The 18685-nt window shown below is 33.6% G+C and overlaps 2 protein-coding genes across 3 annotated transcripts; one reads left to right on the forward strand and one right to left on the reverse strand.

Annotated features, from left to right (window-relative positions):
- The first annotated feature begins 11600 nt into the window (after positions 1 to 11600).
- Positions 11601 to 13783, forward strand: LOC146934226 (putative polygalacturonase). The gene is made up of 5 exons (XM_085706101.1): positions 11601 to 12037; positions 12150 to 12268; positions 12420 to 12594; positions 12677 to 12747; positions 12892 to 13783. The coding sequence occupies exons 2-5, from the start codon at positions 12190 to 12192 to the stop codon at positions 13596 to 13598; spliced, it is 1032 nt and encodes a 343-aa protein (XP_085562227.1). The 5' UTR covers positions 11601 to 12037; positions 12150 to 12189; the 3' UTR covers positions 13599 to 13783.
- A 331-nt stretch (positions 13784 to 14114) lies between these two features.
- LOC146934227 (mitogen-activated protein kinase homolog MMK2-like) lies at positions 14115 to 17878 on the reverse strand. 2 transcript variants are annotated; one of them, XM_085706102.1, is made up of 7 exons: positions 17822 to 17878; positions 17249 to 17476; positions 16973 to 17102; positions 16000 to 16137; positions 15190 to 15522; positions 14781 to 14964; positions 14115 to 14688 (listed from the first exon to the last, which is right to left on the reverse strand). In XM_085706102.1, exons 2-7 carry the CDS (start codon positions 17440 to 17442, stop codon positions 14513 to 14515), a joined length of 1155 nt encoding a protein of 384 aa, XP_085562228.1. In that variant the 5' UTR covers positions 17443 to 17476; positions 17822 to 17878; the 3' UTR covers positions 14115 to 14512. The 2 variants fall into 2 exon arrangements, with proteins under 2 accessions (XP_085562228.1, XP_085562230.1); XM_085706104.1 differs by lacking the exon at positions 17822 to 17878 and adding an exon at positions 17687 to 17766.
- Positions 17879 to 18685: the final 807 nt, after the last annotated feature.

Consider the following 18685-nt stretch of genomic DNA (forward strand, 5'->3'; position numbering starts at 1 on the left):
CAAAAAATGGAAATTTATTAATGTAAATTCCAATAAGTGACGGCGGGTATAAGCATCCCCCAACTCTGACCCCGCCCCCGTACTAAAAACCTATATTTTACCCGCACACAGTTAAATTGGCTTTTTCTCGTTAAATTTGGAGTAGGGGTGGCTACTGTTGCCATTTCTAAATAAAAGAGAAAAAATTATGCGAGAAAAACAAAATATTTCCTAAATGATTGAGATGAGTAAGATAAAATGGGGGACATAAAGCAGAAAAACAAACCCTTAGAAAAACGGGAGATATAAAGATTAAATTATAGAAATAAAAAATAAAAACAGAAAGAATAGAACCTCCATATATATACAAAAGTGATAAAAAAAAAGTCTAAGTTTTGTCTTTTTTGTTTTGTTTTTGTAGATAGACGAGATGACAAAGTCATCGTAAACTCACACACACAAAGTGGAGGTATCAGGATTCGAAGCCCGATCATGACGTCCGACCTAACAATTTCAACATTTTTGCCAGTTGAGCTAGGACTTATTAGACTATTACTGTTTTATATCTAGTACTTCTTCGCTTCTTTTGTAATAAGATTCTCTACAAAATTTACGTTGAATAATAAAATATAAATATATTTTTCATTAGGAAAATTATTATTCATTTATTTAGTAGTCTTTTTTCACACTACCAAAAAAAAGTATCCCTTTAATATCTTTTTTTTATTAAAAAAAACTATAATATCATTTTATTCAAAAAAAACTGTAATATCATTTTATTTGTTATCAAGATTCTTTCAATTTCTTAGATCATAAATATTTAAATGAGGAATTTCGTTTTCATAATTATCATTAAGATTTTTAACATTAGATACATTTGACACATCATTAGAATTGTCATCAATTTCTTCATTTTCATGATCTAAATTGATTGGGGGTGTATATAAAACAATATCAATAGATCTGAAAACTATGTTCATGTTTGGGCCCCATAGTTCATTTTGTTATATAAACTCTCTTATAAAACACGTTTTTCTATATACACTTTCTTTTTCTATGCTAAACCTCACCACACTTCCTGTATGAAACATGGGTCCTAGGTAGTCACACTCACACCCCAGACCTATGCCCAAGGAGTAGTAAATATAATTTTTTCGCACTTCCAAACTTTTTAGCAAGGTGACTTATTTATAAGGGGTGACAATATAAATTGAGTTCAACGGATTAATCAATTTAATCTACTAGTATTATTTTAGATGGGGTATAATCACACATGTTTGTCAGCCTCGTTTAACCGACGGAAATATTGGAGCGATGAAGGGCAGGGTAGGTTGGCTTATTAGGTTAATTTGAAAAATATATTTTTTGGTTTATTTATTTTACTTATTCCATTATTTTTTCTGTAGCTCGTTTTGTTGAACATATTATGTTGAGTTTATAGCACTGCTAAACTTATTTTGATGGTGGATTTGGTTTGTTTGCTAGGGCAACCTAGACTATTTTGACGTTACGTTGAATTCAATTCACAAGACAAGACACTATTATAATAACGTATAAGCAAATGCTTCTAAGTAAAAACCTTTTGTAAGCATTTTTGGCGATTTGCTTTATGAAAACTAGCTTTATTATTTTTTTTTTTGGCTTGGACACTCTTTAGTTTATGGGAAATGCTGTGTTCCTTGTATACTTGTGTAGATTCCAATGGCTCAAGGCTAATTTGATGGTTAAAATAGGTAGAGAAAGTATAAAAAGCGTTGAATAAAAGTGATATATGAAAGTTTGTCTTAGTACAATGGTAGAAACGCACCAAGTAGTTCACTAAATAATATTGTCATCAAGCTATAGGTCTCATGGTATTTGATGATTAACCCGTAAAGATCTCTTGTTTTAGTAGATGATGAAAATTACAAGAATAATGTAAAATTTATAGATGAAATTAAAGTAGATAGATATATACAATATATGAAAAACAAAGTCCTTATGATCATTCAGCCATGCTTCAAAATGACTAGTTAGTTTTTTGTTGAAGAATGCAAGCCAAGTGATGAAGCTCTGTAAATAACAGAGACAATGGAATGACAAACATTGGCTACTATCTTTGATTTTATCTGCCCTCTCTTTGGAAGTGGTCTTGATCTTGAGCATTTGAACCTGCGGTTCATATTTGCAATTTCTGAAGCTTCAAAATGATGGACAGTAGTGGTATTCATTTTGCTAAATAAATGAATAATTGATGCTTGATTTATACCTTTAGTAGGAAAAATGTGTTACAAAAATGGATATGAATGAGAGGTCTATGAGTTTATATAGATGACTTGATTACCATACAATTGGAATACCGGGTATAAGCCCTGTGGGCTAAACTGAAAGCAGATTTACAAGTAAACAAGTATTAATTTAAAAAGTGATTACTTTAATAACTAAATAATCAATAGGTTAAATGTTCAACTTTGTTGCATAGAATGTCAACTTAATTAAGACATTTTTTCAATTTTTATATTGAACAATAATGTTTAATGGGACTTGGTCATGGTATATATATATATATATATATATTTTTTTTTTTTATTATTATGATTTGGTTTGTATTTCATTTACCAGTTGCAGTTTGGTGGGGTTCAGAGAATCAAAGTGCGACACGAGCACACCAACTTGTTTATACTATATAAACTCAAAAACAGTAGAGAAACTAAGGATGAAGAAATGTTTGTAATATAACTATGTATGTATATGTACGAAGTTGAAGTACGAACTCGTATACTATATTTTGCAGGAAAGGGAACCTAACCAACTCAATCAAAGGCATGTGGTCAATCTCTTCATTTTATTTTACCTCTTTAGACACAACTAACGTGTAACGTACCATACAGTAAAATTCTTCTTTCTGAATGGTGCATGTGGAATTATAGCTCTTGCGTCATGGTTTGTCCCGGTTATATATTTTGTGGATATGTTAATGGGTTACCTCGTGTGTGCCTGCCAAGACATAAATTGGATTTTCAAGATTTAGCTGATATGTCTGAGTGTGACCATGTGCATGTCCAAAAACAATACATTAAAAGTTACAGCCAATTTAGAATTAGAGGAAATAATACTTGAAACCCATTTGCTTCTTCAAATAAATTATAACTAGTGTGTATTTGATTATGTGTATTGTAGTCTTGTAGACTTCCTCGTGCATTCAAGTCTAAACAATGTAAATTATGTATCATATACGACAATTATCCAAAAAATTATGACATTAATTTGATGCCAATTTGAGCCTCTTCCTGAAACTGAAATAGAGCTTATTCCTCTAAGAATTGTTTATCCGTGCTCTTCCTGTGCTTTTTGCTTTTATTATGAAAAATTGAAAAACCATTAAACCAGAAAGTAGAAACAAAGAATCCAGCTCACTCTATAACACTATAATGCTTAAATTAAACCATAGACCCACGGGGTTTGTTGGTTGGCAATCTTATCCTAAGTCCCAAACCAATTTCAACTATTTCTTTTTACATTATTTCAAGTTGGAGCCATCAGATTCATTTGTCGACATTGGCCATTTGGTAGATAAACAAAGAGCTAGAAGTATTGCAATTTCACAAGCATAAGAAAGAAAGAAAAATGTTGAATCTGATTATTCTCATGCACATAGATTTTTTAAAGACAAAACAATTTCCATTTTGTCATTATATATGCACTGTAACAATCAGTACCGGCCCAACACATTCTGAGGCCTAAAGCAAACTATAATATAAGGGTTTTTTAAAGAGAGAAAATAATATAAATTCATAGGTTTTATTAAAAAAAACATTACAATTAAAAAGAAAGACAAATATTGCAATGTATAAGTGGAAGTGCTTCACCGGCGGAAAAATAGTGTGCAATGTAAAGCTGTATGGGGAAGTGTTGAGCCCAAGTTCTAAACATCATAAAGTCTCGCGTTTATCATCTTTGCTTCACGACAAAGTTGTATAATTCATTTGTTTTTTTTTTGAAGGATATAATTCATTTGTTGTGATGCCTTTATTCATTTGTGTGTGTGTGTGTGTGTGTATATATATATATAAATTTGTCTATTATGAAGTCTTTATCCTAAGTCCAAAATTCGGGGACCTAAAGCGAGGGCTTGGGTCGCCTTACCCTTAGGCCATCCCTGGTAACAATATTTTGTAAGGTTTTCTTCGTCCTTTTTTAAAACTAATTGTTAGTGATTTTATTAACTGTTCATTTGCGCGTGCATATATAGCATGATATAGCACAATCCACAAACCGGCTCACCGTTATCCTTTATGAATGGATGCTCTTTTTTTTTTTTTTTTGTTGAAGAAATCCTTCATGAATGGATGCTATTAATAGACACCGTTTTTTTTTTTTTTTTTTTAAATAAGGTCATGAAATTTTTACTTGACAAATCTGTTTTTCTGAATCATATGTATTGGCGGATCCAAGACCCTAGTCGAAGGTTCAATCTTTTCGTTAGTTTAAGTCCAATATACCAAGGAACGTAACGGGAGATATACTGTTAAGACTGGTTATAAACTTGCTATGATGGAGTTGTTACATACTGATCGGTTCTATGTTGAAGGAGAGTGGAATAGAATTTGGAAGGTGAATTCCCCTCACAAAGCACATAATTTGTTATGGAGGATTTGCAGAGGGTGTGTTCCGACGCGTCTCTGACTACAATCACGGCATGTACAATGTGAGGTGATATGTCCTTGGTGTGATACAGTTGTTGAGGATGATTGACATGCTTTTGTGGGTTGTACGGTGGCGCGTGAGAGTTGGTATTGGGCAGGGCTTTTGACTGTGCTGCAATCGCGAGTTGGAACTATGAGCAGTTTGGCAGATTTTGGTTTTGATATATGTCGTTCCGAAAGCCGAGACATTGCTGGTCGGGTGGCTTCACTTCTTTTGCAAATTTGGGTTGCACGTAATGATGTCATTTGGAATGCCGCTCATCATACTTCAACAAGCATTGGGAGGACAGCACTAGATGCATGGCAGCAATGGCAGGAGGTTCATAAACATCCCCCACATCCGGTTGTGCAACACAGGCATAATAGAGTGCAAGGTAACAACTCAGTTTGGGAGAAACCACGCGAGGCTTGGTTGAAGTGCAATGTGGATGCCGCGTTCCATGACTGTAACCATATTACATCTTTTGCGTGTTGTGTTAGAGACTCCCGCGGGCAATTTATTCGGGCTCAAACGAAATGGCAGCGGGCAAATATGACAGTTTTGGAAGGGGAGGCAGTAGCTTTATTCGAGGCTCTTCACTTTGCTGATGCGAACAGATGGGACCGGGTTATCTTCGAGTCTGACTCATCTACTCTAGTGCAAGCTCTATCGTCTCCGGGCCATGGTGATTCGGAATTCTATGCTATTGTTTCTAGTATTATTTATCAGTTATCTTTGCATTCCAACTTCGAGGTGAAGTTCATTAGGAGTCAAGCGAACATGGCTGCTCATAGTTTAGCTAGGGCGGCCTGTTCTTGGGCTAGTCACCGTATTTTTGATTCTTATCCTTCTTGTATTGAACATTGGTTAATTAATGATAATAATTAACTTTGTTTCAGTCAAAAAAAAAGTCCAATATACCAAGGGTAATTTACGTTTCAATTGGTGGTTTTAGTCCTTCCAATTATATGTAGGGGTGTAACGGTTCGGTTTGGAGTGGTTTTTAGTAAAAAAAAATGTCCAAACCGATGAAACATTCATCGGTTTGGATTGGTTCGGTTTTCATTGTTTTTCAATAAAAAATCGAATCAAACTAATCGGTTTGGTTCAGTTTGGATTGGTTCGGCTGATCAGTTTATTTAAAAATACAATTAAAAAAATTTCATATTCTCACAAAATATTTCATAGAACTTTGTATAATTGTATTTCATATTTTGTTTTTTCTTGTTCTCTATTTTTCAAACAACTTTTTATAACTAACCTTACTCAATATTTCATATACATATGATCCAAGATTCATTCATCCATCGTTCTTCAAAAACAACTTCATCAAACTCAAATATTTCAATCATTCATGATCCATACATGCATCATTCATCAACAAACACAAAAATTCCAAAAAGAACATCCTAAAATTAAAACATAGTCAATGGATTAAAAAGTATCTTATGTTTAATTTTGTGTCTAACCATAAGTTTGTGTGAGGTAGGATAATATTAGTAAAATAAAGAGTGTTGTTATCATCGGATTGTTTCATCGGTTTCACGGATCTCGAAATGAAAAACCATGAACCAAACCAAACTAGATCGGTTTCGATTGGTTCGGATCGGTTTCAAACTGAACCAAACAAGGTCGGATATTTTTTCTGTTTGGTTCGGTTTGGACTTTCGGTTTCGTTGGTTTTGTCCGAACCACTTACACCCCTAATATGTGGTAGATTTCGTTCCTATAATTTAAAAGTTTCATTGTTTTAGTCTCGGATGCCATATTCACATCTAAGTGACCAAGTCAAATGATTTTGCATGTTGACGTCACATGCCACGTCATATTTGGTACCACGTGGACCTCAATTGTCACATCGTCAATATCATGTCAGCAACCAATAAGTGGCTTCTACATAGTAGGTAAAAAAACAAAAGTCAACATTATTGCATATATCAAAAACAAAAACAAAAAATTATAAATTAATGAGGTGAAAAATGAAAAGAAAAAAAAATCCAACTTTAGCTATTGCATATGCAAATTTGTCGTCATTGTGAAATAATATATTCTGTCCATCTTCTTTTTTTCTTATATTCTATCCATGAAACTGACAAAAAAAATAGGGTAGAAGCTGGCGCTGGTACACTTCAGATTATAAAATCCGAACAACAACAATCTTATTCGGATGTGTAATCCGAACAACTTTAGAGTTTCAGAAGAAAAAAAACTCGAACCCAAACAGTTACAAGTAGAGGGAATGTGACCTAACCTTGAGTTTGATGAATATCGAAATGTGATGATTTTGAACAAAAAACCGCAAAGATTCACCCAATATACGTGGTTTTCAGATTTTGTGGTGGGAGAGATAGGTTTTAGGGCAAATGTAGAAACTATAGAAATGAGAATGTTTTCTGATTTCGAGTTATATATAGGGAGGTTTTGGATTTCTTAATTTGAAATGATGTTCGAATTATAGAATCCGAATGAAGGGTAATTTTAGAAAGAATAATAATAATAAGGCGCGCAAGAAGCTCATGGGGTGGGAAAAGTAACAGTTAGTAAAAAACTTTTTTTTTGGTGGAAGACATAAAAAAAACGATAAAACTTTAAATAGTGATTTGGTCTTTGGGCTTTTCACTAAACAAAAAAATAGAGTATAAGAAAAATAATTTATTTTTCCACCCCCAAAGGCACTCATGCGCCCTCCGTTATTTCAATTTTACCTCGTTTGAATTATATACTCCCTTAAGAAGATTGTTGCTGAGAAGAGAGGAAAATGCAACAGCTAGACATGGGTCTACGGTTAGACCACATTAGGGACATAGCAATTGGAATATTGACCAGTGATAAAGTGGATCGGGGAGGTCCAGTCTAACAGGGCTTGGAGTAGAATGTTGCCGACGCTTATTGTAGGATGATGTATCACTAGAGGAGGGGTGGTATGGGTGGGCATGCTTCTACCCAATAGTATTTGTGTATTTTTTTTACGATTTTTTATGATTTTGTTATGTTAGTATGTTTGAATTTGTATCATTTGGCCATGACCATTGAATATTTTGATTTGAATATTTGCACAATTGGGATACAATGTATAATATTTATCATATGGTTTGTTTTAATTTTGATGTGCGCCAATAACATGGTTTGATTTGTGTTGCAAATTCGGTCTGAAAATGCAAATATGTGTGCCATATGGAGAAACATGTATGTTTTATGTGTCCACACATTTTGGATTATATAATTCAAACATATATCTTACGCATTAGGATTAATGTGTCAACAAATATACCACAAGTTTTCTTATAAACTCGTCTGATGGAGGGTTTGACATATAGTTAATATTTATTTCAGATTATGTTTTCTGAACTATTTTGAAACAAGAATTAAATGAACCATGATAATTTGAAGGTGTTTTTTTTTTTTTTTAGTTTTTATCAGATTGAGATTATATAATCTGAAATATTGTAGAAAAAGCTTTGGTTATATAATTCGAATATGGGTAAAATGGAAAAAGTGAAGGACGTACGAGAAACAAATAGGATTGGAAAATAAATCCTCTATAAAAAAAAATTCAATATCTGATTTGGTTGATTAAGTTCAAAATGAAAGAATGGCCAGGACAATAAACTAAGGGACAACGAAATAAAAGACGGATGAAAATAATAAGAAGTTTTTTTTTTTTGAAGGAAAAATAATAAGTTACATGACATCCCTACACACACAAAAAAAAAAAAAAAACATTTTCCTCAAATGGAAAAGGATATAAGCTTGTTAACAGATTTAAAAACATTTTTTCTTAAACAATATTTTTTTTTTTGGTTACAATTTTTCTTAAACAATATGGGTCGTCTCAAAAATCAAAATAATAAAAAGTGGGTAAATGATATCGGGAGAAACCTAACTTTACTTACTTCTCGTTGAATTTCACACTACAAGAACCAACTCAGAGGATTCAAAAAATTTGGTTGATGTATTTCCTTGGATATTAATTTTTTTAACACCTCTACACTTTTGACAAGGTAACTTATTTATAAGCAGTGGCAAAATAAGTTGAGCTCAACATGTTAACCCGTTTAACATGTTATTTTAGGTGGGGGTGTTGAGATATTAGATAGACATTATCATTCAAACTGGTGCGTCTATCATATTTTTGGACGTATTATGTTTTTACTTTATATTACTTCTAAACTTATTTGTTTTGCCTGCTAGAGAAACCTAGCTCACTTTTTACAGAAAAAAAGCCGATGTGACAAAGTTTTAGTGTATTGTCATCCACCACATTGCTAACAAAGATGTGTAGGGTCATGGGAGATGGAAGGAGGTGGAAGGAGATAGGGTTAGATGTTAAGGATCTTGAGTACTATGAGAGGAGAAATCAGAGATGTGACTTTTTTAGGACATTTACCACTTGTTTTTTAAGTGATAGACTGGTGACTGGTGAGGATTTAATTTTTCAGGAGGAAACGGTAAACGTGGAAACAAATGTTTTGGGATCGGCATTCATCGACTTTTCATGTTTCTATGCTGCAATTCAGAAGTAAAATGCAGTTTGTTGTATTTTCCTTTTTCTAGGTTGAAGGCATGAATGTGTTCTTGGCCTATTTTTGGATTTATTTATGTTAAATCACCATTAATATATCCTCATAGCATATAAGTATGTCGCTTCACATACCACGTCTCTAAAACATGCCACATCTTGTACCAAAAAAAATAAAAAATTTGCGACATCAACTTTTCTAAAAGAAAAAGATTCCATCATGATTGCAACTCAAATGATAAAATATTTAACATTTGATACTCCCTCCGTCCCATATTACTTGACCTATTTAGAATATTTGCACTATTCATGTAACATGCTTTGACTCTATTTTTCTACTAATATATAAAAACAAAATATAGCATATAAGATGTTGTTAGATTCGTCTCGATTAATATTTTCAAAATATCAAATTTTCGTAATTTTTTCTACTAGATTATTAAAGAAATTTAAGTTTAAAATTGTGCATTGGCATACGTGACGGAGTCAACTAGGTCAAGTAATATGAGACGGAGGGAGTATATTAGAGTGTGTGATTTTTTTCGTTAGACTTTTTAGAACAAGAAAGTGACGATAGTGACAATTGCAAGATTTTTTATTACAGTAACTAAAATTAAATTAATCTATTTTTGCTTGGAATTACAGGCGTGATTAAAACCTTTACAAAACATAGGCAAAAACAGTTTAAAAGGGAGAGTAAATTTGTCGAGAAAAAGATAAGGCACAAGAGACCATATGTGATTTCTTTTTTTTATCATAACAAAAGAGAAATTTATAACGAGAGTACACAGGTCTATTTTACATGTAAAATAATGGACATAAATTTTTCTTGCAAGAAAATGAAGTATGGTCCGTGAAGAGTATCGACAATGGCATCGATCATGGGAGGGAGTGTCTTCGTGTCTTGTTTTGGTGCTTACAAATAAATATTCACGGGAGTGCAAATAGTATATTAGTAGGTCACATATACATGTTCAAACAAAGTTCCGTGACCAATGTGGACCCATCCAAAGAGTGCTATTGGCCACTCAATACCCATAATCAGCTACGAGAAACTACTAAACATTATGCAATCATAGCACATGAAAAACTAGTGAACATCTTTGTGCTCATTTTGCTTAATTAATATTAAGGAATTAAGGATAACTATGCTAATGAACTAATGGTGGATGGTTTCACATGTAATGGATATAGATTCTCTGCATTAATAAATGCAAGTGTCTGTACTTGATCTCAACCATTAATTTAAACCACTCAATACCCATAATCAGCTACGAGAAACTACTAAACATTATGCAATCATAGCACATGAAAAACTAGTGAACATCTTTGTGCTCATTTTGCTTAATTAATATTAAGGAATTAAGGATAACTATGCTAATGAACTAATGGTGGATGGTTTCACATGTAATGGATATAGATTCTCTGCATTAATAAATGCAAGTGTCTGTACTTGATCTCAACCATTAATTTAAAATCAGCCGACTTCCGTTACATCTAAATCAACTCACTTTTAATTAATTTATATTATTAATTTGAAATCGAATGACCAAGATTGATTGATACATCACACATAATGTGTGGAATCCAAATTGTGAGGTCATGCCCACTAATAGAATGTAAAAAAAACACAAGTTGTGCATGTATAAGTGGAAGATTAGGCACCAAATTAATGCACTATACAATATAGTATGCCCATACCACTATCTCTACTAGAGCTTAAAATAGAACAGATAGTGAACCACTATAAACCTCAAAGGCACATGCTTGATTGATATCTATCCATGAATGTAAGTGGGTGGCTAAGGAAGAGAACCACACATTAAGGAGAAAAAAAAATGGCTAGAAAATGGAAGGCAAAAGAAGGTGGAACTGAAAAGTGCAAAATGGTCTTGCATAGATACATTTTAGACTTTGTTCAGTTCATAGCATATTTTCAAACTCCACATGCCAATTCATTAATTTCTTTATATGAACATTAGACAACTAGCATGCCAACCTCCACAAAATTACCTAATACATGTGTTATTTTTTCACATAATGAAATTACTTTAGGGAAGTCAATTATGCAAGCATTTAATTTTTTTACCTTCCTAGTTCTAATTTTAGTAACTGTAAGTCTTCCCCCTAGATAATTTAAGCTATAAAAAAGGACTAGAATCTAATGTTTAAATGCATTTTTGACCTTAGACTAAACCAACTTAACAAATTCCAACTAAAATATTCTATCTATTCTTTGCCAATTAAATGCAAAGAAACTTGATGGAACTAAATTTGCAGCCGCAACTTTATCACATTCCTGTTAATGTTATCACATGACAGAATAAGAAATATGATTTGTGGTTGGGTGGGTGGAATGAGGAGAGCACAAAAGAAAGCCAAAAATAATGCACAATAGTCACTACCAATATATACACACACATACCAATATATATACACAATACACATCTCTAAGTAAACATATCAATAGCTCAATTCTCTCCAAAGAAACTAAGGTACCAAAACAGCATTGTTTCATTCTCATCTTTCTTTCTTATGGATGTGTTATTGTTATTACTACCTTTGTTGGTTGCTTTGCCAAGCTTGACTATAGTAGAGAGCCGGAAAACACCGGTTGAGGACTACTATTTTGAGTATTGTGCTGTGAGCTGCAGAGCTTACAGTGCCTCAGTGACAGAATTTGGAGCGGTCGGCGATGGAAATACTTTGAACACAAAAGCTTTTCAGTCAGCCATAGATCATTTGAGTCAGTACTCATCAAATGGTGGCTCTCAACTTTATGTTCCACCAGGAAGATGGTTGACTGGTAGCTTCAATCTCACCAGTCATTTCACTTTATTCCTACACAAAGATGCTGTCATTCTTGGTTCTCAGGTTTGATAATAGCTTAACTAACTTTTTCGTGTCAATATGAATATGAAAATGTAATGTAACTCTTCACCATATGCAATTTAAGTATTTTAATGCTATGTTTGTGTTATGTTAGGATGAAAGTGAATGGCCGGTGATTGATCCCTTGCCGTCTTATGGTAGAGGGAGGGACACTCGGTGGAAGGTATAGCAGTCTAATTTTTGGAACCAACCTCACTGATGTTGTCATAACAGGTAATATTTGGAACCAACTTAATTAGTCTAAATAAGTCGTCGGACGTCACTGATCGAAGATCAAACTGTACAATCCTGTTATGCTTTTGGAATTAAAATATAAACCTAGTCCAACTAATATTTGCTTCTATTGATTATTGAATTCAAATAGGGAACAATGGCACACTAGATGGACAAGGTGAACTGTGGTGGCAAAAGTTTCACAAGGGGAAGCTCACTTATACTAGGCCTTACCTGATTGAAATCATGTACTCAGATAATATTCAGATATCTAATCTCACTTTGCTTAATTCTCCATCTTGGAATGTCCATCCTGTTTACAGCAGGTTAATCTTTTTCTCTTTGTAATCTCTATTATCAATCTACTATATTGTTCTAAGTATTTTAACATAAAGAAATTTAATGCAGCAACATTATTGTTCAAGGCATCACAATTCTTGCTCCTGTGAATTCACCAAATACAGATGGGATCAACCCTGGTATGTTAATAAAAATTTCTCTCTCTCTCTCTCTCTCTCTCTCTCTCTCTCTCTCCCTCCATATATATATATATATATATATATATTTTAAGATGCTACAATGTTCAGTCTAGTACTGAATACATTTTCATGGTTTTGACGCAGACTCTTGTACGAACACGCGAATTGAGGACTGTTATATAGTGTCTGGGGACGACTGTGTGGCCGTGAAGAGTGGTTGGGATGAGTATGGTATAGCTTATGGAATGCCAACTAAGCAGCTGGTAATAAGAAGAGTCACTTGTATTTCTCCAACCAGCGCTGTGATTGCTTTAGGGAGCGAAATGTCTGGTGGGATTCAAGACGTCAGGGCCGAGGACATTGTGGCAATCAATTCGGAATCAGGAGTTAGGATCAAAACTGCTGTTGGAAGAGGAGGATATGTCAAGGACATATATGTTAGAAGAATGACTATGAAAACCATGAAATGGGCATTTTGGATGACAGGAGATTATGGTTCTCATGCTGATAACCACTATGATCCTAATGCAATTCCTGTGGTTCAGAATATTAATTTTCGCGATATGATTGCTGAAAATGTGACTATGGCAGCAAAGTTGGAGGGTATATCTAATGCACCATTTACTGGAATCTGTATATCTAATGTAACCATTGGATTAGCAAAGAAGGCTAAAAAACTTCCGTGGAATTGCACCTATATTGCTGGGGTTTCAAGTGGTGTGACTCCTGCGCCATGTGGCCTGTTGCCAGATCAAGGAGTTGAGAAAATTGGGCCATGCGCCTTCCCAGAAGACAATTTGCCCATTGATGATGTCCAGGTTCAAACGTGTACTTATAGAAGGAATTTGTGATAGTACAGAAGAAATGGCTCTGTTCAAATGAACAATCTAAACATTGTAATACTTTCAAAAACTGTTTGTAAACTTTGTACTTTTGTGTTTAAGTCATTAACCTATTGGACAATTATAAAAACTCTTTAACAAAGGGAAACCCCAACAATGAAACAATAGTAACAGTTTGTTTACACTCAGAACAATATGCCGTGCGGTAGAATAGAAGCTGAACATTGTATCTTATGTATTTTCGTGCCTTGGGATGCGAGATTGTGCAAAGCATATGTGGTTTCAAGCACACTCTAAGTCAATAATGAATACGTGTTTAAGCATCTGCTTGTGAAATTCATTGATTTTGAGTGTTAACCTTTGAAAAAAATACATAAATAAGTAAAACTGAATTCTGCATTCAAAATGCATGTAATTTCATCAAGCAGACATGTTACAAATTTACTGTTAACCCTACTCTATAGTGCTAAACATACCACTTAAACAAATTTAGCCATGAAGCAAGAAAGGCCACTGATCACCATAGGTGAAGGAAGGCATGTTACATGCGTAACAAATGTTGCCAAATACATAATTGAAACATAAAAACAAAGTTTAAAGATAATTATCGGGTATTTATGAAAGAAGTTCCATGTCTATGAAATGCTAACAATTTGCTATCATATTTGATTTGCTATTGAGTCATGACACCCTAGTCCTCCTAAAGCAAACTTCAGAACAATACAACAGCTTTTTTATTACTTGTATAAATGCGTGTAACATCCGACTTTTGCCTATTCTTCAAGAGAATTTTCTTTCCATATCGGAGTTGGTTTTAAGATTAGATTACAAAGGAAGAGAATATCTGTCCTTAGAGAAGCATCTGAACGATGGACATGCAATAGAGGTTCGTCTTGTTACATTCATACAAAATAAGTAAAGGATTACTGACAAAGTGGATCTGGATTGAACTTCACAGATTCCTTCCAAATGATCTCCTTGATATTGTCTTCAGTGCATGTAGGTTGATCAAAATCAAAAGAGAAAGGCCTAGGACAAACTGGCTCCTCATTGGTGTTGTGAAGTGAGGAAAGATATGGGTGACACAGTGCCTCATCAACTGCAAATCAATGAAAATACTACATCAATAGGATTATATTTTAACAAGTCGGCTATAAGCCTATAAATTTCCTCTACAAAAATAATAAGTACCTGTAATGCGTTTGTTTGGATCAAAGATAAGCATCTTTTCTAACAGATCAAGTGCCTCAGGTAACATGTTTGGGAACCTGGACGAGAATTTTTGCTTCCGGTACTGTTGAAACTGTCTAAAATATCTTCTAGCATTGTCACTTCGGAGAAATCCAAGGCTCGCATCATCAGGTGAACCTATTAACTTTTATGCAAAAGGAAAAACAAAATGTCACACAACTTGCGGCCATCAATTTATAACCAATCTATAATAATAACTTATATATGCATTCATTAACAACATTCAAGATGGAACCTGATATCATTTCAAAGGGAGTTATCATAGCTTCAAATGCAATAATACATCAGTTAGAAACTTAGCAATGCTTCAGATGAACATGAGTTAAAAGGGAAAACACGAAAACCATACCTCTGTGATAAGCCTTAGTTGATGAACATAGTCTTTGCCAGGAAACAAGGGCTCTCTGGTCATAATTTCACCAAATATGCAACCAACAGACCAAACATCAATTGCAGAAGTGTACTCAGAACAATTGAGGAGCAATTCCGGGGCTCGGTACCATCTTGTGACCACATACTCAGTCATGAAATCTGTTTCGGATGTTGTCCTTGCCAAACCGAAGTCACCAATTTTAAGGTCACAGTTTGCATTGACTAGTAAATTACTTGGCTTAAGATCACGGTGCAAAACATTAGCTGAGTGCACATATTTCAACCCACGTAACAGCTGATATAAGAAGTACTGCAAAAGTTTCATGAAATGTTAATTTCATGCTTAATTGCCAACTCATTTGAAAAGCACAGATCAAAACTCAACATTTCTTGAGGGGAGTTTGTATGACCATGTTATGTTAGCAAATAAAGAGTCTGTTTGATTGACTTATTTGAGTTTATCTACCGGCATAAGCACATGTGAGACTTAGTGGGAGAGCGTATGGAAACAACTTATGACTTGACTTGTGCATAAGTTGTTTTCAGCTTATTTCCGCACAAGCTCCCCTAGATAGCTTATGAAAACAAGTTCTAGTTTATATGAAAATAATTTGACTATATTTTATCTTTTGTCATAGAAATGATTTATACATAAGCACACTTATTTGATAAACGCTTATGCTTTAAGCGATTAATTAAGTTATTTATTCAAACAAGCTATAATAAAAAAATAATCTGAAAAAATCATAGTTGACATGCAATTCTAACAATATCACTAGAAGCAAACCTGACAATGTTCTTCACGAAGAGGTTGGTCAGAATGAATTATATGATGGAGATCAGTGTCCATCAATTCATAAACAATGTATACATCATTAAATGCCTCCTTTTTCGGGGGTCGTATGATATCCTTGATGGCAATGATCTGGTGAAAGATAATAGCAATTGAGAATTTAACCAGAAAGATAATTTAAAGGGGAGAAAGTTCCAGAAATATCTACGAAGAGAAAATATTTTCCGCTTCCATGATAGTTGTATGGGTAAGAAAAAAAGTAAAAAAAACTTGCCCTTACCTTTGACATATATACATCATAAGATCTTTCTTTTCTGTGACAGTCTTTAACAAAGTAAAAAATTGTATTGCATGGAAATTAGCTTATCACTCAACACTCTAAAATTTAGTTACCTGCTCATTTATTTTGTATTCTGTTTTATGTTTATGTAGTAGTATATAATATAAGAAACTGAAATTGAAATTGAACTATAGAACATTAGAAAGTTTCTGACTTATCAGTTACCTATTGTTAGATAAAGACTGTAGTCCATAAATATTTAGCTGCATATTAGTTAGAATTTTTATATATCTTATATGTAGTTAGATAATCCACACCTAATCCACGTCTAATTTCATAATTCAGTGTAAACCATTGAATTGGTGTTCATGCTAGAATCGGATAAGACTCTTGAAACGTATACAGACCAGAACAAGGTTATATAATTTAGCTGTATACACTCATGGATGATTTACCAAAGATATTAAGAGTTTAAATACGAACTTGATGTCCATAAGGTGTCAGCTCAGTGGTAACAGTTTGACCTTATAACCTCAAGGACGGAGTTTAAATCCGACCGTTGTAAAATGGCCACTATTGCCACGTTAATTAATAATAAATTTCCTCTTCTTCAACTTCAAAAATAAAAAATACGAATTTGATGAGCAAGTAGTAAAATATGAAAATAAATAAGAGATGAACACTTACATTTGGGTGATCCATGTGACGAAGGAGCTTGATTTCTCTCAAAGTCCTTTTAGCATCAATTATATTGTCAAATGCATTACCAATCTTCTTGATGGCAACTTGTTCATGTGTATCAGAATTAACAGCAGCACTAAAAAGAAAACCATTGTTCAAGTGACAGTAAAAACATTTCCAATAAACAAAACGTCAAATTCATGCATTCATCTGGTCCTATGAATTCGCTGAACCAAAAGACAAGACCAGAAGTTAATGAAAGAAAGAAACAAAAACACTTACCAAACGATACCATAAGCGCCTCTACCAATAGGGCGAATGGGTGGCACATACTTAGAAGACACCTCAAACAAGTTTCCATACACATTGTAGTGTGCATATTTACCACCATGAGTAAGAACCCTTTTGATTTTAGTGTCCCCTGAAGCTGAAGCAGCAGCAGCAGCAGCAGAAGAGCTTGACTCTTTTGTGGCCATGTTTGGTGTTAAAAATTGAACAAAGGGTCTTCACCTTTCCAATACAAAACAAATGTTGAATTGAAAAATCAGAGTTAGATTTTTCACTTAGCTAAGCTTAAACAGCAAACATTATTTTTCACTGCATTCAGTTTATTATTTAACTATATAATATTTTCCCTTTCTAGTAACTATACTATATATTGACTTTATAGCAAATTTTAATGTAAAGCCGTACAATTAGTACATAAATATAGGAAGATACCTTTGTTCTTGGAACAATGTATTGTTGGAAGCTAAGGTTGACACATACAGAGAGAGAAACAAAACACAACACAAGAAAGTGAAAGAGAAGCAAATGTATGATAAGTGTGATTTAATAAAAAATTTAATAACAAACCTGAAATGGAGTTTTCCAGATCATGAGCATAATACTTGGCTATTGATAATTCTACCTGTAAAAGCTAAAACTGTAACGTGATTTTTAAAAGTAAAATATCAAATTAATTGCTTTTTTGGGATATATCACGAGATGCTTGCTTTGTATTCCATAATGGTTCAAACACTTGAGATTTCTAGAAAGCACTCTTCTCTCTCTTTTTAGGTTGGTGTTTCACCTATAAGTTAACCATGTTCCATTCTGGATTCACGTATTGCATATGAAATGAAACAAGTGGCATGGTTGAAAGTTCAACACGTATTGAACTTTATGACATGAAAAAGAGAAAAGAAACTAATGGATAAAATGAACATGATATGAAAGAGATTAGGTATAAAGTCATCCTCCAAACTCATGATCATGAATTTCGTACAGGTTTTCTGTGAACACGTACTGTGTGTGTTACACAGTATATATATATAAAGTTCTGAAGAGATTTTCTTTTTCTTCTCTATTTTCAAATCAACTCAACTCTCATTTTCATATGAAATGCTTTTATATCTGTGTGACTGTGCATGGTTTCGTCGACTCATGGTGCAGGATTTGTCTCAACAAGTTTTTTTTTGTGCTTGAAATGTGGAAAGTGAACATGGAAGCGCAAATCTTTCTGCATGTGATGGATGAGAATAGTGAATGACTATAACTTACTACTGTGGTATGATCACTGCAGAATGGAAGTCTATGTTTTGAGTTTGTAGTGACATATTTAATGGACAACGATTGCAACATCCTTATCTCTTGACTTGCATGTCGAAAATGGAATTGTTGGAACTTAAAAAGAAAATTATATGAACATATAAAACAGTCTATACTCTAACATATTCC

The sequence above is a fragment of the Medicago sativa genome, chromosome 4 (genome assembly GCF_051527215.1).
Source record: "Medicago sativa cultivar Bolivia chromosome 4, Bolivia_mono, whole genome shotgun sequence".
In the NCBI taxonomy this organism is placed as follows: Eukaryota; Viridiplantae; Streptophyta; class Magnoliopsida; order Fabales; family Fabaceae; genus Medicago; species Medicago sativa.